We start from the raw sequence: 25,427 nt of genomic DNA, 5'->3' as shown, positions 1-25,427 counted from the left end.
GTCCAGGAGGACGCCCAGGTTGCGAGCCCTATCAACGGGGGGTAACACCTCACCCCCCATCGTTAGAGGTGGAATAATTTGGTTAACCCGAGATGCCGATATGCACAGCCACTCAGTCTTGGCGGGATTGAGACGAAGCCTGTTTCTCCCCATCCAGACCTGAACCGCCTCCAGGCACCGGGACATCACGGAGAGGGCATCACTGGGTTGGTTCGGGGTGGAAAGAAAAAGTTGGGTATCATCAGCGTACTGGTGATACCCCACCCCAAAACCACGAATGATCTCGCCCAGCGGCTTCATATAGATGTTGAACAGGAGAGGCGAGAGGACCGACCCCTGAGGAACTCCACAAATGAGAGACCTCGGGGCGGATCTCTGCCCTCCTGTCAACACCGACTGCGAGCGGCCCTGGAGGTAGGAGGAGAATCACCGTAGAACAGTGCCTCCCACTCCCAACCCCCTGAGACGCTGCAGCAGGATACCATGGTCGATGGTATCGAAAGCCGCTGAGAGATCTAATAGGACCAGGACAGAGGAGCAACCCCTGTCCCTAGCCCTCCAGAGATCATTCACCAGCGCGACCAATGCCGTCTCCGTGCTGTGTCCGGGCCTGAAGCCCGATTGGTACGGGTCCAGATAATCAGTTTCCTCCAGGAACAGAGGGAGCTGATGCGCCACCACACTCTCAACAACCTTCGCCAGAAAGCGAAGGTTGGAGACTGGACGATAGTTGTTTAAAGCAGCCGGGTCCAAAGCAGGCTTAAAATGTATCTGTAAAAAACTCTTTAATAAAAAAAGGAAGTGGATCTTCAGAAAAGAGAGGACCTGATGATTGTTGAAATGCATGTGACCTGTGACGCATTTTAACGCAACACACTATTTAATATTCATCACAATCCAAACAGTACATTTTATTAGAAAGCTGTGCAAAGTCTGTAAATGCTGCATATTGGTCAGTGGCTTTGCGGGGCTCAAATTCCACAGTGAAACATCACTAGACATAAAGACTGAAATTGCCATTTTTAAGACTCCCAAAGAGGAAAGGAAAAAAAATGAAGGGCCTAAAGCCATGTTTCTGGCATAGAAACCAAAAGACAGAGACGGTAGATCCTCAAGACTATAAAAAAATAAGTGGCAACTGCAAATGCTATTATTTCCTAAAGTTCTCTGCAATATGTCAGAGTTTACAACCCACATAAAGGATGTCTCTTAATACAGAAGTTCCAAACTGAACCCAGAAATACATTTTACACCTTTAAATTGAAGTGATTTCCAACCAAACCCTAAACATACAGATTTCTTCCCTCTTTTGGGTATTAACGGGTGCATTTATGTGAGTACTCTTGCACTGCACAACTCAATAAGTATATTAAGTTGTGGGTATCTCTGTGGAAAGCAACGGCTGGATTCTAACATCACTTTAAGAAACCATATTTAAACCACATAAGGTTCAAATGTTGACTCAGCCATAGCAGTTGAGTTTATACTGGGTGCTAAGCTACAAATGGTTTACAAATCACAATGGCTGTATTCACATATTACACTAAGCCAGCAGTCCTCAAAGTTTGCAGTACCATGACACCCAAAACAATTTGTGTTTCCCCACCCCCACTCCAAACCCCAACAAAACTTTCTTTGGTGGTAGAATTAGCTAAGAAATAAATCTGAGTGTTAAATTATATATCAATGTAGGTGTCAATAATTGTCCACTCAGACTAAGCCCAAAACAAGTTTTTACAGCACTGCTACTCCGCCTGTGCAAAGCTGAGTTTTTTAAAAGTTGTGACCCTCTTCTATGTAGTTTAAGACCCTTCACCCCGCAGGCTCTGACTGAGTTTAAGAACCGCTGCTCTAAGCTAAAACCGCCAGGATTCTCCAACCTTGGCAGCTTTAAGATTTGTGGACTTCAACTCCCAGAATTCCTCAGCCAGTCGTGTGGAGTTCTGAATTCTGGGAATTGAAGTCCACAGTCTTAAAGAGGTTAGAGAACCCTGAATAAACCACATCACCTGGGTTTCTCTGAAGGTAACTTTCATAAGCTCTAAGCAGCTCACACAGCATGCCAAACATAGGATCAAGGCATTCCTTCACTCAAATCACATTAAATATTTGTGCCATCCTTGGGAGAAAGCTAAAATTCCATTTTTTCTAAAAAAAAATGTCCTGTTAAGTAAATCTGACAAATGTCTTTTTACTGAAATTAAATGCTTTCAGAGTTAGCTTGCAATCTTCTTTAAGCCAGAATGTGAAATTGAAAACTGAACACTGCTGAATAGATTGGATAGTGACTTCTCTGATAGGATGTTGTAGAACAGGGGTCCCCAACTGTGGGCCACGACCCACTACCAGGCCACGAAACAGGCTGGTCAATATGGGCATGTGTCCGCACTTGCCCCCACTCACACTAGCATCGCCACCATGCAAATGAGGTGCTGCATGGCAAAAACGGGGTGCCACACTGCAAAAACGGGGCGGTGCTAGGGAGTCCCACACATGTCCTAGCATCGTCCCATTTGTGTCATGTGTGCTCACGGCCCCATTTGTAGCTGCGCGCGCACATGCGCCTGTAAAATACTTCCCCCTCCCTTTTCCTTGGTCCACCAACTGAGAAAGGTTGGAGAGCTCTGTTGTAGAAGACCTCCAAGTTCTCTTCTAATAATCATATGATGTTATAAATTTGGAGCAAGGATATAGAGAAAAAAGGAACGGTCAACATCCCTTCCAAGCTTTCAAAACCACCCCAAATTACTGAGTGCTTAGCATTCAAGAACGAGAATTTGCAAGTAAAAATAATACAAGTCCTACAGTATTTATATGTCAAACTGATACGACACTTTAGAATGGGACAATCTCAAACTGAGATTGAGAAGAAAAAGTAATTAAATCCCTTCCTTTCGGAAAGAATCAGATAATCGGAAATATTTTGCAACTGATCTCTTTACAACTGCTATTGTAGCATGCACGTCCATCCCCCACAGCAATTTCAACTTCTGCAAAAGGGGTTCGTGATGACAATTTTACATGATGGAAATGAAAAGTGCCTCCAATTTTATATCTAGGCAATGTCTATTAATGCCAGACAGTAATTTGCACTTCTTAATCTTTAACAATGATAAATGGCAAAAAGGGCTTTTTTTAACAAAAATTGTTATCCTAAACCTTGTAGCTAAATTTAACAATTATTATGGAAGCGCAAAATACTATATTAAGAGAGAGTTATCAGTATCCAGATGGGAGATAAAATTTATATTCCTATTTTAACTCTTATCTCAACCAAAGAAAGAACATATCACAGACTGAATCTTTATTATTGTGCAGTAAAAAAGAAAAGAAGATAATGAAGAACCAATGAACCTTTCAAATTAAACCTGATGTTTCTAAAAGCCTTACTAGAACTGGCTATTTTTCTGGGCCCTGGATTAAAGTGTTGGGGCCCCTGTCAGATTTATTTGGGGGTGTGGATGTTGTTAGGCAGACTCGGTTTTATTATATTGTGCCTTCCATTTTGGAGTCAGGAGGTGCTTAGAGTCAATCATTTAAATTAATTTAACCAGGTCTCTCTACAGATGAGCTTTAACAAAGTTAGTAAGGATTGTTCGGGTACTCAAATCTCTAAGCCAGCTCCTACAAAATGTCAGTGCCATCAGGTTGATCTAATGATAATGAATAAGAGCCAAATAAGATCTAAGCAAGTTCGGACATTCAAACGTTCTATAACTTGTGGCCAACTGCTCAATAAAGGTAAAGGTAAAGGTTCCGACTCTAGGGGCCGGTGCTCATCTCCGTTTCAAAGCCAAAGAGCCAGCGCTTGTCCGAGGACGTCTCCGTGGTCATGTGGCCGGCATGACTAGATGCCAAAGGCGCACGGAACGCTGTTACCTTCCCACCGTAGTGGTCCCTATTTTTCTACTTGCATTTTTATATGCTTTCGAACTGCTAGGTTGGCAGAAGCTGGGACAAGTAACAGGCACTCACTCTGCTACGCGGCACTCGGGATTTGACCCACCAAACTGCCGACCTTCTGATCAACAAGCTCAGCGTCCTAACCCACTATGTTGCGTGTTATTGCAGTGACAAAATAGGCTTAACAACTCAAACTGAACCTATTGCTTAAGCAATGGGAACAAAATGCTGGTTGCAGATGGCCTTGACTGTAGTTTCTTTAGGTGTAGTTGATTTTCCAGACAAAGGGAAAATCTTAATACTTAAGATCAGGGTGCCTGCAAGGATTCTCTCTTTGGAAGAATGGTTAACTAAATGGTAGGAGGAGGCCTCCCACAGTGTTTAGAGTAACATTGTACTGGCAGTCCTCAACTTACAACAGTTCATTTAGTGTCCCTGAAAAAAGTGACTTATGACCGTTTTTCACACTTACGACTGTTGCAACATCCGCATGCTCATGTGGTCAACATTCAGGCTCTTAGGAACTGACTCACATTTATGACCATTGTAGTATCCCATGGTCATGTGATCAACTTTTGCAACCAGATTCACTGAACAACCACCATGTTACTAACTTAACTGCAGCGATTCACTCCAACACTGTGGCAAGAAAGGTCTTAAAATGGAGCAAAATTCACTTAACAAATGTCTCACTTAGCAACAGAAATTTCAGGCTGAATTGTGGCCGTAAGTCAAGGACTACCTGTACAGAAATTTAATTCTTATTGAAAACCATTCTAGGACTAGATTATTATTATGCACAGAATCATGCTACATCCAAATTTTTTAGAATTCATATCCTAATGTAATATATACTTTGTAGCTGTGGCTGGCTGGGGAATTCTGGGAGTCGAAGTCCACCTATCTTAAAAGTTGCTGAGGTTGAGAAACACTGGTTCATAGAATTGCTTTAACATATTCCCAAAGGCGCTTTTTCATTTTTTAAAAAAGCAGCTGGACTGTTTTTTATTTTTTTTAAAAAAAAATAAAAGGCACCTTTGAGACAACCTGGATGTTTGAGAATCTCTATGAAGATTTCATGTATTATTTACTATCTATATTTTTTTAATGACCTCAACTAAATTACCCAAGCTTTAGCTTAAAGCAGAGGCATGCAAGTTTAGAAAATAGATATGAAATCTCACAGTACTTTTAAGTTTCTAATGATGTATTACACTATGCTAGCTCTGTATTTCAGATCAGGTGCACATCTGCCTGCATTTCAGTCCCTGTGTCATCTATTTCTTACATTCTTTCAAAAATGTATAATAATAAATGGAGGAAAAATAGGTGTTTTGAGCTCCTCCTAAATTGTTACAAGGAAGGGCCCAGCCTCAGGTCTTGCCGCAACATTTTCCTTAATTTAGTGCCCATCCATTCTAAGACTTACAAAGAAGTGCCTTGAAAAAATGCAGGGCGACTTGTGCAAGCATCCTGCAAAAGATACTACTTCTGTTCTGAAGATCAACCAAGGAGAAGGCAAAAACATAAAAAAAAACCTTATAAGAATGGAGATTAGAAAGAATCCATGTAATATTCATTTATTCTATGGCAAACTTTGATTTTATTTCACTGCTGGAACATGACTGAGAGGGTTGCTAAAGCTGGAACGATATCACGCAATATCCTAGGAAGCAACTTCTTCCCCATTTGGATATATTAAAACCCAATGTGTATATTAATTTCCAATTGAAAGTACATTACGTTAAACTTGACACGTTTAAGTTCTACTTAGGCTTAAGCACTTTGGTTGACGTAGTCTTGCTATAAAGAAACATGGCAAAATCTAGATCAGAAGTACCCAACCGTGGCAACTTTTAAGACTTGTGGACTTCAACTCCCAGAATTCCCCACCCTGTAATTCTAGCAGGATGGTGAATTCTAGGAGTTGAAGTACACAATTCTTAAAGTTGCCAAGATCTAGATTATTTGTCTGATCTGATAACAAGCTATACAGAAACACTGATCAACTTGGGAGGAAATTTAAACTCAAGATTACGTCTTAATGATTTGACCCTTTATTTAAAATAACATAACTATGCCAGAAAACCGCCCACTACCATCTTTAGACTAGCTGTTCTGGTTTGTAAACCATACTTGTTTGGCTTAGTGTGATATATGAACTCAGTTGTGGTTTATTAATAAAACATGGCTTAGTGTGATATGTGAGCCAGGTAGGACAGACCCATGAGAAAATGGCAATGTTGCAATAAAGATAATGCTCCTATGTTTTACAGAGACAAATCCTACAAATCCTAAGTAGCATCATAGTCCTAAACAATCAAAGACTGATATTACCGCATAGAATTTTCTTGGCCACTCAGTTCCAATGACTGGATCCTATGGGGATCATTTAAGAACAAAACATACATGGAAAGGTCAAAAGAAAACACATTTCAAGAAACATAATAAATAAATTTTCAAAAAAATAATGATATGCATGTTGTCAAAATTAAAAAAGCAGCAAAAAAAATTAAAACCCATCAGATAACACCTTAAATATTTGTGAGCTTATTAATGGTCAGCATGATCAAAATAAATACAAAAATATACAGATTAGTAGCAGCACACATACCAAAAAAAATCAATCTACTGGCCAGTGAGACAACTTGATAAATATTTCATTTCCTTTGTTTCCAATTGTCACCTCTCAGGGTCTATAATCATTACGTCTGCAAACTTCCAAACAGGCTGAAGATTTATGCCAAAAGAGGTACCAATCTTTCACCTTCAAGAGCTAATCTGGAGTCCTTGATGCTCTCTGAACTTGTTTTCTTGCATTGTGAGTACTAGAAGGGAGCAGGGTTTGCTCTCAGATTATGTTAGTACTGATGATGTTACCTAGTTGGGTAAGGAAATGTCTGCAAGAAAACCACCAAGCTCAGAGAGCACCAGGTACCCCACAGTTCAACCCTGAGCTACAAATATTCTCTTCTATTGGTAAAAGCAACTCTACCCTTGGATTTTTGATAGATCTGTTCTCAATGAAATCAACAGCTGAGCTTTAGGACAAATAGTAAGTAGGCACTCCTCCATCTCAATTCCTATCTTAAGTATTTCAGTTTTTTATGTCTTTGCATCGATATGTTCTTTGTGTTCATTTCAAATCTAGTCTTTTCTCCCACTTGCAAAGGAAGGCTATAATCTCTAACAATCTCTAGCAAAGGATTAAACCCTATCTAGTGCGTCCAGATGTCTAAGTTTCGAACTCTCGTATGTGGTAGTGGAATTGTGGGAATTGAAATCCAACACATTTGAACAGAGTTGGGGTGGGGAGCTTTAGCACCTACCTCTAAGGACTATGATTAGGAGAATTAGAAAAGCAACTTTCCCGAAGCTTAAAACTTAGAAGGTTACAAATGAAAAGTTAAAAACAAAAAGACACCCACGAGGAAGAGAGGTTTGCATCATGTTGGTGTTATGGTGTAATCCTGCATCGTTGTCACCTGAACAGGCACTCAACCACAAGAGCATATTTAAAAAAGAGAGAACACCAATTCCTCTAACAGTTGAGATTGCAAGGAAATGTGATTCCTGCAAGCATGCTTGAGATAAAAGTTGGTGGCCATCTACATGGTCAACCCCCAGACAAGGACAGAGACAGCTAATGAGAAGCGTTTCACTTAATTTGGGTTAGAAGTTCACAAATACAGCATACATATCATGCATAGTACCTATGCATTCGTCTAGAATAGGGGTGGGCAACCATGGCCATTTTATGACCTGTGGACTTCAACTCCCAGAATTCCTGAGCCAGGATTTCTGGGAGTTGAAGTCTACAGGTCATAAAGGGGCCATAGTTGCCCATCTCAGTTTAGGATGTGCTTTATGGGAAGCAGTTGCATCAGAAAGCATAATTCTGGAAATTTAGAGGCTATTGGCCTCCATTGCTAAATCTAGCAACAAAACAAAACAGTGCAGTACAAACCAAAAGAACTCGTTTTCAGATTATTGTTCTCAAATCAAGAATGCCCGGCCTGCTTGTGGATGTTTTGCCAAAAATGGAAAGCATTTTATTTTTAAAAAATCAATTAATGGTGGAAAGTATCAGGAAGGGAAAAGACCCCACCTATTACAAAATAATTTGGGAGCTGCTTTTCCTATTTCGTTCAAAGTACCAAGTCAGCATCATCTTAGCAGCAATTCCAACAGATGCAAAGCCCCAAATTAGGGAAAGGAAATTCTCTCATTCATTCTAATATACTACACCCAAGCATACTTGAATTTGGTTTCAAACCCAGCACTCGATCTTCCCCCAGAATAATAATAAATGATTATTTTGCAGGAAGCTACAGCAACTTGAGGATGTAAAAGAACCGGATGCTATTGAACTGAAGCCTTTTCAAGTGCAACGCCTGTCTTGAGAATGCTTCAGACCTCACCTGGGCATAGCATCAGGTTGCTATTTATTAAAACAACACATCTTTTTCCTGGCTTCTAGGTGGGCCTAAAAAAAAAAGATACTGATTTAAAAAAAATTTAAATCCTAAGACTCACTCTTTCCAAGATTCACTTGGCGCGCTTACATTTGTCCTTTTTCTCCCGTTACTTTTTTTAATAGCAGCCGGGTCCCTACTGGTTCAATTCGCCCAGTTCTTTTCATTCTGACTAGCCTAGCCACAGAGGTCTTTCCTGCCTCTGCTCTCCCAAACTGTTGCACAGCTGGAGATTACGGGATTTAACCATGGAGGAGGAATTGGAAGCGTTCCCCAGACAGGTGACACCACTGTAGGCTGACCCTTTGTCCTTTGTTTCACCAAGCCGCCATATGCAAACATGGCGTGACGCACAGCAAAAAAGAGAGAGAGAGAGAGAGTGGGGGGGGATGAACCCTTTGCTACCTTCCCAAGCAAAGCTCACTCATGCAAGGGGGATGGCAGGGGACCAGTGAAAGGAGCTGGTTCTCTTTCGCAGGCAGCTAATGGGCCAGACACATCAACATCCAATATCCTGTAGCACACATTCCTGCCAATGGGGAGGTGTGACCCCGTTTCTCTTGTCTTTTTGACTTAAAATTCATGGACTTCACTTGTTAGGTTTGGGAGAAGCACGGAGAGAGCTGGGGAGAAGGCCTCCTAAGGCACAGAGCACAGATGCAGGGCACGTGGCAGGCAAGCAAGCAGAAGCTGCTCCCTACATAGGGAAAAGTCCAAAAAGAAAAAAAAAGAGCGGCTATCGGGGATCGAGTCTCATTGGACATAGCCAAGGTTCTCCATCTCGTTCTTATATCGCTGTTCGGAGACTTTGCTCTTGTGTTGCTTGCTCTCCAAATGCTGCCGGAACTCCATCTCCTCGCTGGCCCCGACGTTGCACATGGAGCAGTAGAACTGGCCGCTGGGGGTGACGCACATGGCGAGGTCACGAGGTATCCGCTGACGGGAGCGGGGGTTGAAATAAGGGCCTGGAGGAAAGCAAGCAAGACATTTTTTTGGAGACAGGCAAGCCGGAAGAATTTTCCCAAAAGGTAACGTCCACCAGAGCTCAGCTGGTTTCACCCTCAAAGCATATCAACAACTCATGAGATCCAGTACATTTTCTCAAATACAGGTAGTCCTCGACTTACAACTCTCCATTCGTTACTTACCAGGTTTAGTAACGGTTTAAAGTTACAACAGCACTGGGAAAAAAGTAACTTACGATTATTGCCACATCCCTGTGGTCACATGATCCAAATTCAGACGCTTGGCAACCGGCATGTATTTAGGGGGGTTGCCGTGCCCCAAGGTCATGTGATCCAACTTTTGCCACCTTCTGATGAGCAAAGTCATGGGGAAAGTCAGATTCATTTCACAACCATGTTGCTAACTTAAACAACTGCCGTGATTCACTTAACAACTGTCGTTTAAAAAGGGGGTAAAATGAGGCAATGCTCACTTAATAACTATCTTGCTTAGCAATGGAAAATTGAACTCAGTTATGGTCATAAATTGAGGGCCTACCTGTATTAAGAAGGCTTAAACTGCAGGACTTAGAGCGGGGTTCTGAGGGGGACAGGATTGCACAACACAACAGCATTGTGTGGAAGAGCTTATGAGTTCCTGAGAGGCAGGGTGGTGTGATGTGTTATTAGAACAGGACCCTTTGATATTCAGTTCTGCACTTTTTTTTAACAAGGTAAGGAACTAGGACTCAAATGTGGGTGTTTCCTTGGCTTAGAACAGTGATCTCCAAATTTAGCAACATTAAGATTGGCTGACTCGAACTCCCAGATTAGTGGACTCCAATTCTCCTCAGCCATCGCTGGCTGAGGAATTCTGGGAGTTGAAGTCCACAAATCTTAAAGTTGCCAAGTTTGGAAACAGAAACCTCTGCTTTTTATTCTACTCTAGGTTAAGCAAATAAATAAATAATCTCACCAAATTGTTGTGGTATGGCCTAGGAAAGCCCTGGAGAATACCAAAGACTCTTGCCGATCTTGACCATACCTGTGTTATTTTGCACAGCATAAACATTCCTTCTGTTCTGCGTCATCTTGAATTCGTTCCCTTCTTTTCGTGCTTTCCTTTTGCCGGCCACTTCAGATGACTCTCTGTTATTGACAATAGGAAAACACCAATTAATTGCAGGGAAGTGAGGAAAATTCACAGGCATCAGCAGGAAAAGTTAAGCAGAACTACTGGAGCTGTTACCGCTGCTGAGTGTTTATTAATACCTACAAGAACGAGTTGTTCTGTGCCTCAGCCAGACGCAGCCTTTTGGCATGATTCTTCCCCTGATAGTGAGCCTGGGCCACCGCTGGCGAAGAAAAGGACGCATCACACAGTTTGCAATAATCGTTCTCCGTGGCCAAGATCACGCGCCCTCCTGGTTTCGGGGAGGACCCCTGGGCAAAAAAAGGAAGATATATTTAGATATATCAAAGCATTTGTTTTCTTTCCAAACAAAAATTCTGAATGAGATCCCCAAAAGCTGTCAATGCAATATTTTTGGGCCTAGCGTTACAGGTTTGATTTTTACCATGTTTATCTGTATGACTTCATAAGCAGTCCCAAAGTCCTTACAAGGCTCCAGCTTAATGAAATGCAATGGGTAACAGCTGAAATAGATATTTTCTTTTGTCCCCAGTCCTGAATTTTCTACAGACAAACTCCGTGTTTAAAAGCATGTTTAAAAACTTTGTGTATGAATTGGAGGCAAAGTTGTTTGATCCAGTCTTTTGTAGTTCAGAAATCCACTAATTATCCCCAAGAGGGGAGACTAGCAGAGCGCTAGAAAAACTTTTCCATTATTTAACACAGGATGTCCAATCCAGGGAACTTTAAGACTGGTGGACTTCAACTCCCAGTATTCCCCAGCCAGCTGGCTAGGGAATTTTGGGACTTGAAGTCCACAGTTCTAAAAGTTGCCTAGATTGGACACCGCTGATTTTCAGCAGCTCTTATCATCAGGAAATTCACCTTGACATGTAGTCCGAATCTCCCTTCAGGTAGTTCTCAACTTACAGCCACTTATTTAGAGATAGTTCAAAGTTACAATGATGCAGAAAAGAGTGGCTTATGGCTAGTTCTTGGACTTATGACTGTCGATCCACCCCATTCAAGTGCTTGGCAACCACCATGTATTTACAATGGTTGCAGTGTCCCAAGGTCTTGTGATCGCCATTTGCAATCTTCCCAGAAAGGCTTCTGACAAGGACAGTCAATGGAGAAAGGACTAACCATACTTTATTTATTTATTTATTTATTTTATTACATTTATATACCGCCCTTTCCCGAAGGACTCAGGGCGGTTTACAGGGTAATTAAAAAAAACAAGACACAAAAGTTAAAAACAAATTTAAAAAATATATATATTTGTCCCTGTATAAATAAAACCCCAGTTAAAATAAGATTAATCCTCAGCCTGGGCCAGAGAGCTCGAAGAGCCAGGTCTTTAACTAATCTTCTTTCTGGCTTTTATTGAAAGGAATACCATTGCATTTTACACTTTTCGTAAATCGCCCCCAAATTCTGTGCTTCAGCAGCCTATCAACAAATGAAAATTTCAATTGTAAAGTTTATTTACATTCTATTTCCTTAGCAAATTCAACCTTTTTTTAATTTTCATTTTCATCTGTCCATTATTTGCCCAACGCTCTGATTGGTTAGTTCGCTGTTACTAGTAAATTTTGGATGAGCCTCCTTTTTTCAAACTTCTTTGTAAAATCAAAGCAGCGTAGCTGACTTCACAGGAAATTATTCCCAATACAGCAATGACACCCATTTGCTTTTATGAGGGTAAGTATTGTGAAAAGACATTTTAGATTTTAAAGAAGCTCTTTTTTTTTAATCTAAGAAACTGCCTCCACCCAGTGGCCAGCCTTATGAATTTACACTTGAATTGAGGGAATATAATTAATTCCCCTTATTAAAGGAACTGAACTATACTGAAAGAGAGATAAGAATGCCAATTTTCTCTGTGTTTCTTCTAGAATACACAGCATCATTTATTCAACAGTTTCCCAATCCTTTCAGGCTTGCGGACACATCTGAATGTGTCTTAGGGGTTGCCTTCTCCACCTGGCAGCTAGAGAGTGCCTGCTTCTCAGAAAATAAATTAGTGAAGATGCCATTAAAGTAACTTTAATTTCAGGAAGAGGCAAGGAACTAGTTGTAAAAATATATTACAATATGTTGAATGGCCAAATACATAGGCAGTGTAATATCTGCACATCAGATGTCATAATACCAATTTATTCCCATGATCCACACACCAAAATGTCAGTTTTCTACAGGGTAGTCCTTGACTTACAACCACAACTGAGCCCAAAATTTCCATTGCTAAGCGAGACAGTTGTTAAATGAGTTCTGCCCCATTTTAGGACCTTTGTTGCCACGGTTGTTAAGTGAATCGCTGCAGTTGTTAAATTAGTAACATGGTTGTTAACTGGCTTTGCTTGTCAGAAGGTCACCAAAGGGGATCACATGACCCCGAGACACTGCATCCCCCATAAACATGAGCCAGTTGCCAAGCATCCAAATTTTGATCATGTGACCATGGGGGTGCTGCAACAGTCATGAGCATGAAAAAGCAGTCATAAGTCGCTTTTTTCAGTGTTGTTGTCATTCTGAATGGTCACTAAACAAATAGTTGTAAGTTGAGGACTATCTGTAACAGATAAATGGGGGTTGTTTAGAGAAACAAACATGATTATTTTTCTAGACTCAAAGAAGCAGGGCAGGGAAAGAAAGCTGACAGGCAACAAGGAATATCTGCAGACACAGAGATGGGTGATCTGACATTTGCTAGTCTTTTTCATATGATCCATCTACTACAGGGGTCTTTAAACTTGGCCCTTTTATGCCTTGTGGACTTCAATTCAATGGCTGGCTGAGGAATTCTGGGAGTTGAAGTCCACAAGGCATAAAAGGGCCAAGTTTGAAGACCCCTAATCTACTAGAAGTAGATCATGAGGAAGGAAGAAGTACCTTGTTCAAATTCCAATCCTGAATTACTCCACCCAGCTATGATCTATCCTCAACCTGATCCTTCAAGTCTTTCTCCACTGGCCATCCTCTTCTCTTTCCTTCCACCCTTCCCACCATTATAGACTTCTCAAGAGAACTAAAATATTCATATAGTGGTTTCAAAATATAAACTGGCATCTTTTATTTTTCTTTTGGGTGTCATTTTTTATATATTTGATTTTTAAAAAATGGCTGACCACTGAAATTTGCAAATGGTAGGCAGATGAACCACAATCTTATTTGACCTTCATTGAACACATTCCCCAGTTTCCTCCATTTAATGCTGGAAAATGCCACCAAATGATACGAGGGTAATCACGTTCCAATGAAAGAGAAATCCTATGTTTGCCCACAACCCCAAGAGAACTATCAGTGCAAAGCACACAGACTTGGTTGCCACAATTTACTAAGTGAGAATGTAGTTTGTTTTCATTAAGAATGGTCCATGAATACCACTTTGCTTTGTGAATTCTGGTTCGTGGCTTAGCGAAATGTGTGAACCAAGCCAATTGTTCTATAGCCAGGTTCGAGTCCCACCAGGCTCAAGGTTGACTCAGCCTTCCATCCTTCCGAGGTAGGTAAAATGAGGACCCAGATTGTTGGGGGCAATTAAGCTGACTTTGTAATAATGCCGCTTGGGGTGTGTGTGAAAGCCCTAATAAGCAGGCATATACATAGAATGAAGGCTACTGCTAAGCTTGTAAGCCGCCCTGAGTCTTTGGAGAAGGGCGGGATATAAATGGAATTAAAATAAATATATATATACCGGTATATATATTATGATTAAGTAAACCATAACTGAACATAATGTGTGAATCAGGTTATAAGCTTTTATAGCAGGACCACTCAGCAAAGCTTCATCTAAACCAGGGGTTCCCAACAGGTGGTGCAAAAACTTGGGTTTTCAAAGTTATAGTATATATGCATATTTCGTTGCCATTATTTCAAACTTTTGTAAGGGGTGTGAGAATATATCAGAAGTGTTCTAGAGGTGCGGGGTATAGAAAAGGTTGTGAGCCGCTGATCTAGACAATATATTAAATATATGTATTCTTAAGATCTAGTTGTTTATATTTAAACAATAACAGTCCCTAGAGAAGGGAAGGAATTGGTACATTCAAGAAAACCTTCTTTAACCTGCAAAGAGGCAGCAGCTTTGGGGAGAAACAGATTGAAATGCTGGGAGCAATGAATTAAGTTGCCATTTAAAAATAAAACCCAAACACTTTAAAATAAACACACATTTAGTACATCATCTAACTTGCCTTGAAGTTCAATAGTCACCTTCTGCTTTTTAACAAACTCAACAGTTTGTAAGAAAACTGATTTAAACTGAGATTTAAAAGAAAACACAGAAATCAGAACCAAACCAAACAATATGCAACATCCCATTTTCTGAAAGAAGATGCACTACCAATTGATTAATATGGCACTGCTGCACATCATTACCTGGGGCGCAAGGGACACCATCGGATGAGTAGCTGGCTCAAGAGAGTTACTCACTCGGGCAGAAGCTGGACAGCTGTTGGCAGCATAGTAGTTCCGAAGTTTCTTACTGTGGTTTTTACCCTGGAAAATCAAATTTCTTTTATTAGCCTCGCACAAAGTCCACCAAAGCCATCAGTGACCTACCACCATTCTTTCTTAAGCCTTCATCAATACTAACTGGTGGAATTAAATCTTCAGAGCTTCCTTTTCTAGGTTTTATTTTTTTTTTGGGGGGGGTGGTTCCACGAGGGGTGGGTTTATGGTAAGGTTAAGGAGGGAAATTAGTGCTCTAAGCCTTGCAGGGGTTGAAGGACCCTTTTTACCCCGTAGAACGCTTGAAACTGCTCCCTACGTAAGAGTCTTGAACACATCCACATCAGGAGTGGAGTCCTGATGGGCCATTCAGTCTAAAATAGCTCTTGCACACAGAGACGTTGGTTGCTCCTTCCTGTGTTAAGAAGCAGGTCTTTGTAATCAAACTAGGAAGGCGGGGGGGGGGGGGGAAACCAGCATAATTTTAGGAGGTGATTTTTAGAAAAGGTATAATCTCCCTGACTTTGGACAGATACAGGTCGCCCTTGACTTCCCACCATTCATTTAGTGACCATTTGAAGTTACAGCACTGAAAAAAGTGACTTATGACTGGTTTTTACACTTAACAACTGTTGCAGCATCCCCATGGTCACATGATCAAAACCTGGGTTACCTGGCAACTGGCATGTGTTTATGACAGATGCATTGTCCAGGGCAGGGGTAGGCAACCTTGGCTCTTTTATGACTCGTGGACTTCAACTCCCAGAATTCCTGAGGCAGCTATATGACTTAACAGCTGCAGTGCAGTGATTCACTTTAACAACTGTGGCAAAAAGGTTGTAAAATAAAGCACAACTCACTTAAGGCTGCCTTGTTTAGCGGCATAAATATTGGGCTCAATTGTGGCCATACAGCCAGGACTACCTGTATATAAAACGGGGGGCCCGTTATGTTTCTGGGAAGAACAATTTATTTCACAATAGAAGACTGGCAAATGTGGGATCAAGGCCTGCACTGGGGGTTTGGGGAGGGGTGGAGATCCAGTTTCAAATCCACAACAGTCAGGGAAGCTCTCTGAATGACTTTATCGCAATCCCTCAGCTCATGAAGCAGTGTGGTAGAGTGGTTAAAGTGTGGGGGCTAAGACCTGCCTCCAGCCGTAGGTGGGAAAATCATGAAATAAATAAATAAAATCCATCAAAACACATAATAATAATAATAATAATAATAATAATAATAATAATAATAATAATAATAATAATAATTTGGAAGGGACCTTGGAGGTCATCTAGTCCAACCCCCTGCTCAGGCAGGAAACCCAAAACAAAAGATTTAGGGCCAATTACATTGGGGTCCCCAACCTCTGGGCTGTCTTGCCCACTACTGAGCTGTGAGGTATTTGCAACTGGGCCGCGGAGATGGCATGAGCAGCGGGTGAGCACAGGCACGCAAGCTCCATTTCTGTGAGCAGAGGGTGCACATGCACACCGCTCGCACAAGTGGACCTGCACGAGCACATTTGCCAGCCACTCACATGGAACCACCCCATCTCCATCAGTCCGCAAAGCCTGAATTACATGGACAAAGCTAAATTAATTATGGAATGCACAGCTATTAAATGGTTGGATGGGAAGTAGACAAATTCACTGGGGGGGGGGAATGAGGTTGTTGGCCTTGATGGATACGTACTAGGTGGGATTATAAACGGTATAGAATGTGGCTATTGTAGTATATGACTGTGTTCTGTCTTACAATCAAAGTAAGCTTTTATCCTGAATATTATTTTTCAGGAATCCTGTCCTTTTTATGAGATTACTGATTTCTATGCTGATCATTATATAATTTTTAAAAAATAAGTAGAATTCAAGCCTCCAATTTTTACTTCATTTGGCCCATTATTATTCTTCCCTTATGTTTATCATGGTCCACTCCAATTAGTTGTACCTTGTCTTTCAAAACAGAAACCCTTCTTATAAATCACAATCACAGGAAAAAAAGAGCAGGCTTTTTTTTCGAAAAGGAGATGCTTCATTTATAATCTCTATATTGCAAAATTATGGCAAAGGTATTATGTGAAGCACGACTCCTGTTTCAGAATTCAGCTTTTAGTCCAATACCAGGAGCTGTCTAAAGATGGCCCAAAACAGTGTGCCAGTTCAGGTAGGCCTCAATTTACAACCACAATGAATTCTGCCCATTACAGTCATATGTTGTGACAGTCGTAAATGAAATCAATCACGTGACCAACCCAATTTGATGGCTATTTTGTGGCAGTCATTAAGCAAACATGGCTATCGTAAGACAACCGCCATGTTCATTACTGTAAGCGAACCCATTGTTCGCTAAGGTGCAGTTTTGCAGAAAACCAGAAATAACTTCCAGTTTAAGGCAAAATGGTCGTAAAACATAGTCATGTGACTATGGGATGCCCAAATCGATGTAAATACAGCCATGTTGCCGAGCGCCCAAAGTGTGATCACATGACCAGTGGGGAGGAGCCAACTGTCAGAACTTCAGAATTGGGACATAACGTGTTTCCCCGAAAATAATATTAATTTTTGCTCCAAAAGATGCCTTAGCGCTTATTTTCCGGTTAGGTCTTCTTTTCAGAGAAATACGGTACTAAATGCGTCCTTCTGGCTGACGATGTTAACTGGGGGCTTATTTTTGGGGTGGGGCTTATATTACGAGCGCCCTGAAAAATCATGCTGGGGCTTATTTTCCGGTTGGATCTTATTTTCATGGAAACACGGTAATTCCCTTTTTTACAGGTAGATTGCAACTTTGAATGCGAGGACTACCTGCCTCTTTTCAAACAAGCTACAGTTCATAGCAATGGCACTTAGACTTATATACCGCCCCATAGGGCTTTACAGCACTCTCTAGGGCAGGGGTGTCAAACTTGCAACGTCACATGACATGTCACGATGTATCGTGACTTTTTTTCCATTGCTGGCAATGAGCTGGGCGCGGTTTCGGCATGACGCCTCCGGCCTGCGAGCCGGCAGTTTGACAGCCCTGCTCTAGGGGGTTTACAACATCAGCATAATTTCCATATTGCCCCCAACAATCTAGGTCCTCATTTTACCAACCTCGGAAGGATGGAAGGCTGAGTCAATCTCGAGCCCATTAGGACTGAACTCTGGGCTGTGGGCAGAGTTAGCCCGCAGTTTATACACCGACACCTCCAATTATATCACCTTAGACAATAAATGGCAACCTTCGGCTGTGAAACCCACTGAACTACACAGGAGATTTGAACATGCAAACATGGTATCCTCACCTGGTAGTGTGCCTGGGCTTGTTGGGCAGAGTTCAGGGTAACGTTGCAAAGCCTACAGCACAATGGCTTACACAGTTCTTCCAGCAAGGGGTCCTGCTCCCCCCTCGTGGTGAGTTCCTCATCTTGAGCAAGTGGCAAGGATGGCCCTGGTCCCAGCGGTTTCGGTGGTGAAAGTGGCAAGGTGGCTGTGGGCCTGGTGGCCACTGACATAGGAAGAGATGGGGGCGTTTCAGGAGGAGGAAGAGGAGGAAACCCAGCTTGCTGCAGAAGAATCATTGGCTGACCGACCTTCCAGCATTCTCTCTTCAAAACCCAAAGACGACTTCGGATCCAGACTGAAAAGCAAGAGAAAAATTCAACTCAACAGGAGCCTCCAACAAGAAATGTCAGAATTGGGTTGGATGGTATACCTACAGGGCAAGATTTGGCTTAACTCATTCACTGTATTCACCCGCTAAGGAATCTTTATAAAGTCTATTAAAGTCTACAATTGGCTTGATAATAAACTGTGGTTTGCAGTCCTCACTAAGTTCGCCTAAGAGGCTATGCCAAAGGCCAGAAAGTTCACTTTTTAGCCTACCACAGGTGTGCAAAATGTGAGGTCCAGGGGCTACATGAGATCCACCAGCATTCCTTCCATAATTCTGCCCCCTGGGGGGGAGAGAGTCAGGACCAAAATTTTGGAGTTTAGGGGGATTTGGTGGGATTTGGCAAACTATAAAGGTCAAAATGGTTGCTCTGCTGCACCACTCCCCAAGTCTGCTTCAAAAATGGGGATATATAGCCTCAGAGGTTTTTCGGGCGTAGCCCTTGACATGTTACCAGTAACCTAAGTGTGGTCCTCAAGTCAATGGAACTTGTTAGTCTCTGGTTTAGCATAGGATACAGGTAGTCCTTGACTTACAGCCACAGTTGAGCCCAAAATTTCTGTTGCTAAGTGTCAAAGTAATAATTTAACAGCTAAACAGCTTGTATAATGTGAGATGTATGATGTAATGTTGGGAATGATTCAGCAGGGTCTATGTCCCTTTAAGAGCCAGCTGGATCTGTCTCTTTAAGAGCCTTTGTATAAAAGGGAAGGCTCCACAGATGTGTTCTGTCTCTTCCGTTTCCTGCTGTAACTGCTGTGTGTTGGAGCCTGCTGTATTAACACATGTATGTACCGTATATACTTGAGTATAAGCCGAATTTTTCAGCCCACTTTTTGGGCTGAAAAATTCCACTTCGGCTTATACTCCAGTCAACAAAAAAAACTTACCGAGGACTTGTGCGCGGCCGAGGCTTTGGTGCTTCCGGGATTGCGGAATTGATTTAATATGCTAGCATTAAACACCTAACTGTGTATAGGAGAGCTGGCGGACTGCAAAAAGAGTAGGGCCCTTCTCGGTAAGTGGCACTACAACCACAGGACTCCTTCCCTGCAACAATTCATCAGGCTCCTTTAATCTTTCCGCCACCATCACCATCACCAACGCATACAGGTAGTCCTTGACTTACGACCACAGTCGAGCCCAAAATTTACATTGCTAAGAGAGACATTTGTTAAGTGAGTTTTGCCCCATTTTACCACCTTTCCTGCCACAGTTGTTCAGTGAATCAGTGCAGCTGTTAAGTTAGTGACTCAGTTGTTAAGCGAATCTGGATTTCCCCATTGACTTTACTTGTCAGAAGATCCCAAAAGATGCTCACATGACCCTCCCGGGACACTCCAACCGTCATAAATATGAATGGGTTGTCAAGTGTCTGGATTTTGACCACATGATCATGGGGATGCTGCAACCGTTGTGTGAAAAACGATCATAAGTCACTTTTTTCAATGCCCTTGTTAACTTCGGTCAATAAATAAACTGTTGTTCGACCTGTACATGTCTGTTTGTGCGCATGCTCAATAACAATTTGTTTCAGGATGTACTCAAAACTAATACCTCTCCCACTTATATTTTCTATTGATGGCAACTGCAATAATAGTCCATGAACTGATATATGCGTAATTCTGTATTTATTTATTTTTGGCATATTTATGTAGTGTATATTGGTGGTGGTGACCCTTTGAGAGCCGTGTGCAACGAAATTTCATTTTAATGTATGCCAATTAGTGTACATTCAAAGTGACAATAAAGTTAATATTCTATTCTATTCTATTCTATCTGGTTCATTGAAGAGTTACGGGAAATCTGATTGGCGAAGAGATGATGATGATGATGATGATGATGATGATGATGACGACAACAACAACAACAAATGTATGATATCATGCATGCAATTATAGGGACGCGGTGGCTCAGTGGGTTAGGATGCTGAGCTTGTCGATCAGAAGGTCGGCAGTTTGGCGGGTCGAATCTCGAGTGCAGCGTAACAGAGTGAGCGCCTGTTACTCGTCCCAGCTTCTGCCAACCTAGCAATTCGAAAGCATGTAAAAATGCAAGTAGAAAAATAGGGACCACTACGGTGGGAAGGTAACAGCGTTCCGTGCGCCTTTGGCATCTAGTCATGCCGGCCACATGAGCACGGAGACGTCCTCGGACAAGCGCTGGCTCTTTGGCTTTGAAACGGAGATGAGATAAGAGCCTTGGTGGAGCAGTGGGCTAACGCCTCCTTAAGTAACACCAGCTGCCTGCAATTATTGCAGGTTCGCATCCCACCAGGCTCAAGGTTGACTCAGCCTTCCATCCTTCCGAGGTAGGTAAAATGAGGACCCAGATTGTTGGGGGCAATTAAGCTGACTTTGTAATAATGCCGCTTGGGGGGGGTGTGAAAGCCCTAATAAGCAGGCATATACATGGAATGAAGGCTACTGCTAAGCTTGTAAGCCATCCTGAGTCTTCGGAGAAGGGCGGGATATAAATGCAATAAAAATAAAATAAATAAAATAATGAGCACCGGCCCCTAGAGTCGGAAACGACTAGCATGCATGTGCGGGGGAACCTTTACCTTTACCTTATGCATGCAATACCAAAGTACAATGGTCGGCTATCACTACAGGAGGAAAATTCAGGAAATACCTGAATATCTGAAGCTTCAGGTATCTTTTGGCATTCTGTGCAATCCTTGCCAAGGAACACACTTGTTGCTAGACAACACTATTTACATTTGTATAAACTTTTTTCTGTTATTATATACTCCCTGTTCTCCCCCCCTCCCAAATTGAAGGCAGCATACGGTAACGTAAGGCAGTCTAACTGATGTGTGCATACAAGATGGGCAGGATATAATTTTTGCTAGATGCAATGCACACACAGGCACACACAAAAACACAAAAATTGAACTCAGCGAATCATATTTCTGCTTCCTACCTTTAGTGAAGGGAGGAAAAGAGTTTTCCCCCTCCACTTTATTGTAAGAACTCTGCAAAATAAATTGAGAAACAGTGACTGGTGAAGGCCACACAGTGAAATTCATTGCTCAGGGGGACCTGAATAAAATCCAAACTTTTAAACCCTTCACTATTGAGGTGATTGATTTGACTGAACTGAAATTTGCTTTTGATCCGCAATACCTTTTCTAATTCATCTTCTCCCAAAGAAGGGAAAGAAATAAGTAAACACTGTTCAGCGATATTTCTTTCACATAACCCCATCTAGCCCATCTGAACATTTCAGTCACTTCAAAAACACCATAAAACAAGGTAAACATGAGATATAAAAACGCCTGCATATGGAAAATCGGTGTAGGGGAGGGGGGAACCCGCCCCTAAATTTAGACAAGGGTGCTCAGACGTTCCAGCAGTCCCTACTAGACGTTCATTTTTTTCTTTGAAAATGTGTCGCTTTTTATCTGAACTGAACTGAAGAAGCAAAAACATTTTCAAACAAAAAAACCAAGTCCCGTTGCCTTTTGAAAAAAGCACCTTTGGGACAATCATGACCTGAATGATTGAGACACTCCTTAGACATTCAAAGATTCCAGCAGGGCACCTGTTGCTGGGGGGGGGGCACCTAACAAGAACATGTGTGCATTCTCCCTACATTGTTGTGACTTTTCCTGGAGAAGTATTGCTGCCATTGCACTGGTCTCAAGCGTCCAGGTTTTGCAACGCTTCATTATGGCAAATAAAAGTGAGCCATCAGGAGAGATCTTTCCGTGTTGGCTAAATAAATACATAACTGGGAAACGGGAGAGATTTTCCAGAAGGAACAAGCAAGCTTCAGCAGCCGAAAAGCTAGAGCAACTCATCTAGGAATGAAAGTTGATCTCTAGTGCTTGATTCCGGATTCATGAAATGGAAAGGAGCAGCCTGGGAGAGCCTATTAAAACAGGAGGATTTGATAACTCATGCAGAAAATTCACAACACCGAATGAGATTTTTTTTTTACTACTCCCCCAACCCCCATCCCAAAAGAGAACAGATCCAGCACAGCTGAGGACGAGGCTTGGAGAACATCCTTGTATGGCTGAGGTTGCAGAGCAGGCTGTTCTCAGGTTAATGTAAGCATTACAGGTAGTCCTCGACTTACAACAGTTCATTTGGTGACCGTTCAAAGTTACGACGGCACTGGAAAAAAGTGACCGTTTTTCCCACTTATGACCATTGTAGTAGCATCCCCACGGTCACGTGTTCAAAATTCGGACACTTGGCAACTGACTCACAGTTATGACGGTTGCAGTGTCCCAGGGTCATGAAATCACCTTTTCCGATCTTCTGACAAGCAAAGTCAATGGGGGAAAGCCAGATTCACTTTACAACTGTGTTACTAACTTCACAACTGCAGTGATTCACTCAACAACTGCGGTAAGAAAGGTCGTACAATGGGGCCAATGTCTCCCTTAGCAACATAAATTTTGCACTCCGTTGTGATCGTAAACTGAGGACTACCTGTTTTGTTTGGGGGTTTTCCTCACTTGCTCCAGTGTTCTGGGGGGGGTGTGGGGGTCTCACGACAGTCTGATTGCTAAACTGCAAGGGATTGGTACCATCCTGGTCATCATCGCCATCCCCATGATCACCATCGTGAGTTCCCTTCCTCCCTCGCCTTCTCGATCCGATCCAGTCCTGCCTCTCCCTTTCCAGATGCAGATGTGCATCGCCTTGCAGCCGCTCCGAAGACTTTCCCCCAAAACCAAGCTGAACAACGACAGCTGCCACAGAGGTGGCAAAAGCCCCCAACCACGAAAGGCAGAGCCGGAGCCTCCGCTTTCCTCGCCTGGGTCTGCCGGGTCACGGCTCTCCCACGCCAAATCTCCGGAAGAGAAGGAAGGAAGAAAGGCAGGGAGGAAGGGAGGGAGGGAGGGAGGGAGGAAGACGGCATGAACCTACCGGCTTCCCACGAGCTGGAAGAGGAGCGGGAGGTGCGCGGGCGTCAGTCGCCTCCAGGACGCCGATCGCCGGCTGCGGCGGGCTCCGTTGCAGGCTCAGCCCCGCCGGCTCGCTCTTCCCATCTCCCCAGCCTCTACAGCCTCTATGGCCAAGGAGAGAGGCTGAGACCGGGGGAGGGCGTAGCACAACCGGACACAGATGCGAACAGCTGCAGGAAGTGACCGCAGAGCCAAAATGGAGGGGGAGGAGACTCGGGGAAACTAGCCTGCCACGTCTCCTCCCAGAGCGCCTGAATCTTCCAGGCGCGACCGAGGCGCTTTTCGCCGCTGCCGGCTTCATCCCACACCCACCCACCCCCGACAGCCGGAGAGCCTCCGAGCGCGCCTGGACCACAACTCCCAGGATGCCGATTCCCAGGACCGAAGCCCAGTATCTTTTTTCCCCCTTTTTTTTTAAAAAAAAATCCCATTTATATCCCGCCCTTCCGGCTTACAATCTAAAGCAGGGGTCTTCAAACTCGGCCCTTTTATGACTCATGGACTTCAACTCCCAGAATTCCTCAGCCAGGCACACTGGCTGAGGAATTCTGGGAGTTGAAGTCCATGAGTCATAAAAGGGCCGAGTTTGAAGACCCCTGATCTAAAGCACAAATCAATGTGCTTAGCAATAGCCTTCATTCTATGTATATTTATTTATTTATTTATTTATTTATTTATTTATTTATTTATTTATTTATTTAATTTATGCCTGCTTATTAGGGCTTTTTGGTCCTGTCCATAGGGTAGTGACAGATGTTATTTTCCTGGGCTCCAAGATCACTGCGGATGGGGACTGTAGCCAAGAAATTAAAAGACGCTTGCTCCTCGGGAGGAAAGCCATGGCAAATCTAGACAGCACACTAAAAAGCAGAGACGTCACCCTGTCAACAAAAGTGTGTATAGTCCAGGCGATGGTCTTCCCAGTTGCAATGTATGGCAGTGAAAGCTGGGCCATAAAAAAGGCTGAGCGCCAAAGAATTGAAGCCTTTGAACTATGGTGCTGGAGAAGACTCCTGCGAGTTCCTTGGACTGCAAGGCGATCAAACCGGTCAGTCCTAGAGGAGATCAACCCTGACTGCTCTTTAGAAGGCCAGATCCTGAAGCTAAAATTCAAATACTTTGGCCACCTAATGAGAAGGAAGGACTCGCTGGAGAAGAGCCTAATGCTGGGAAAGGTTGAGGGCAAGAGAAGAAGGGGACGACAGAGAATGAGGTGGCTGGATGGAGTCACTGAAGCAGTAGGCGTGAGCTTAAATGGACTCCGGAAGATGGTAGAGGACAGGAAGGCCTGGAGGAACGTTGTCCATAGGGTCACGATGGGTCGGACACGACTTCGCAACTAACAACAACATTAGGGCTTTGCCCTCCCCCCAAGCGGCATTATTACAAAGTCAGCTTATTGCCCCCAACAATCTGGGTCCTCATTTTACCTACCTCGGAAGGATGGAAGGCTGAGTCGACCTTGAGCCTGGTGGGACTCGAACCTGCACTAATTGCAGGCAGCTGGTGTTACTTAAGGAGGCATTAGCCCACTACTCCACCAAGGCTCTTAATCTTACATTTGGGAAATCCTAGGGGAGGTGGGGGAAAAAAAACCACACTGCAAGGATGCCTCGGATTTTGCAGACCCGGTTAAGGAGTTAACCGGTGTCTCGCCTGCCGCGCGGTTCAGGTTAAGCCACTGCTGTGTTGAACAACTGTTGGACGTGGCCGATGCACACTAACCGATGTCAAAGGGATCACAGTATAATTAAGCCTGGCGTGTGCCCCTAATTTCGTGTATGGGTATCCAGAGAATTGCTGCTTTCCCCCCTCCCCCCCGCCACTGTAAAGTAACAAGAGTGTATAGTCTTGTAAACCACCGAAAGAAGAACACTTTTATGACGGCGTGTAATTCTATAAGTGGAGTATTGCCTTTTTAAAAAAAACAAAGAATCGTGGAG

At 42.9% G+C, this 25,427-nt stretch overlaps 1 protein-coding gene across 2 annotated transcripts; it reads right to left on the bottom strand.

The window, feature by feature from the left end:
* Positions 1 to 890: 890 nt before the first annotated feature.
* On the bottom strand, positions 891 to 23,644 carry ZMAT3 (zinc finger matrin-type 3). Of its 2 annotated transcripts, none has more exons than XM_083363516.1 (6): positions 23,447 to 23,644; positions 18,193 to 18,527; positions 14,838 to 14,957; positions 10,599 to 10,765; positions 10,368 to 10,471; positions 891 to 9,343 (listed from the first exon to the last, which is right to left on the bottom strand). In XM_083363516.1, exons 2-6 carry the CDS (start codon positions 18,466 to 18,468, stop codon positions 9,132 to 9,134), a joined length of 879 nt encoding a protein of 292 aa, XP_083219642.1. In that variant the 5' UTR covers positions 18,469 to 18,527; positions 23,447 to 23,644; the 3' UTR covers positions 891 to 9,131. The 2 variants fall into 2 exon arrangements, with proteins under 2 accessions (XP_083219642.1, XP_083219643.1); XM_083363517.1 differs by having other exon boundaries at positions 9,221 to 9,343; positions 10,299 to 10,471.
* Between the last annotated feature and the right edge of the window lie 1,783 nt (positions 23,645 to 25,427).

Source organism: Vipera ursinii (genome assembly GCF_947247035.1).
Source record: "Vipera ursinii genome assembly, chromosome: 5".
In the NCBI taxonomy this organism is placed as follows: Eukaryota; Metazoa; Chordata; class Lepidosauria; order Squamata; family Viperidae; genus Vipera; species Vipera ursinii.
Note: the sequence above shows the minus strand (reverse complement) of the source record. Positions and strands in the feature narration are given on the sequence as shown.

Bases quoted from the DNA above. Each gene is read 5' to 3' on its own strand.
- ZMAT3 (XM_083363516.1), bottom strand. From the start codon at position 18,468: ATGATTCTTCTGCAGCAAGCTGGGTTTCCTCCTCTTCCTCCTCCTGAA. The intron at 10,766-14,837 runs GTAATGATGTGC...TTTTTTGCCCAG, and splicing joins TGGTGTCCCTTGCGCCCCAG to GGGTCCTCCCCGAAACCAGG. The intron at 9,344-10,367 runs GTATGGTCAAGA...GCTTTCCTCCAG, and splicing joins TGCTGTGCAAAATAACACAG to GCCCTTATTTCAACCCCCGC.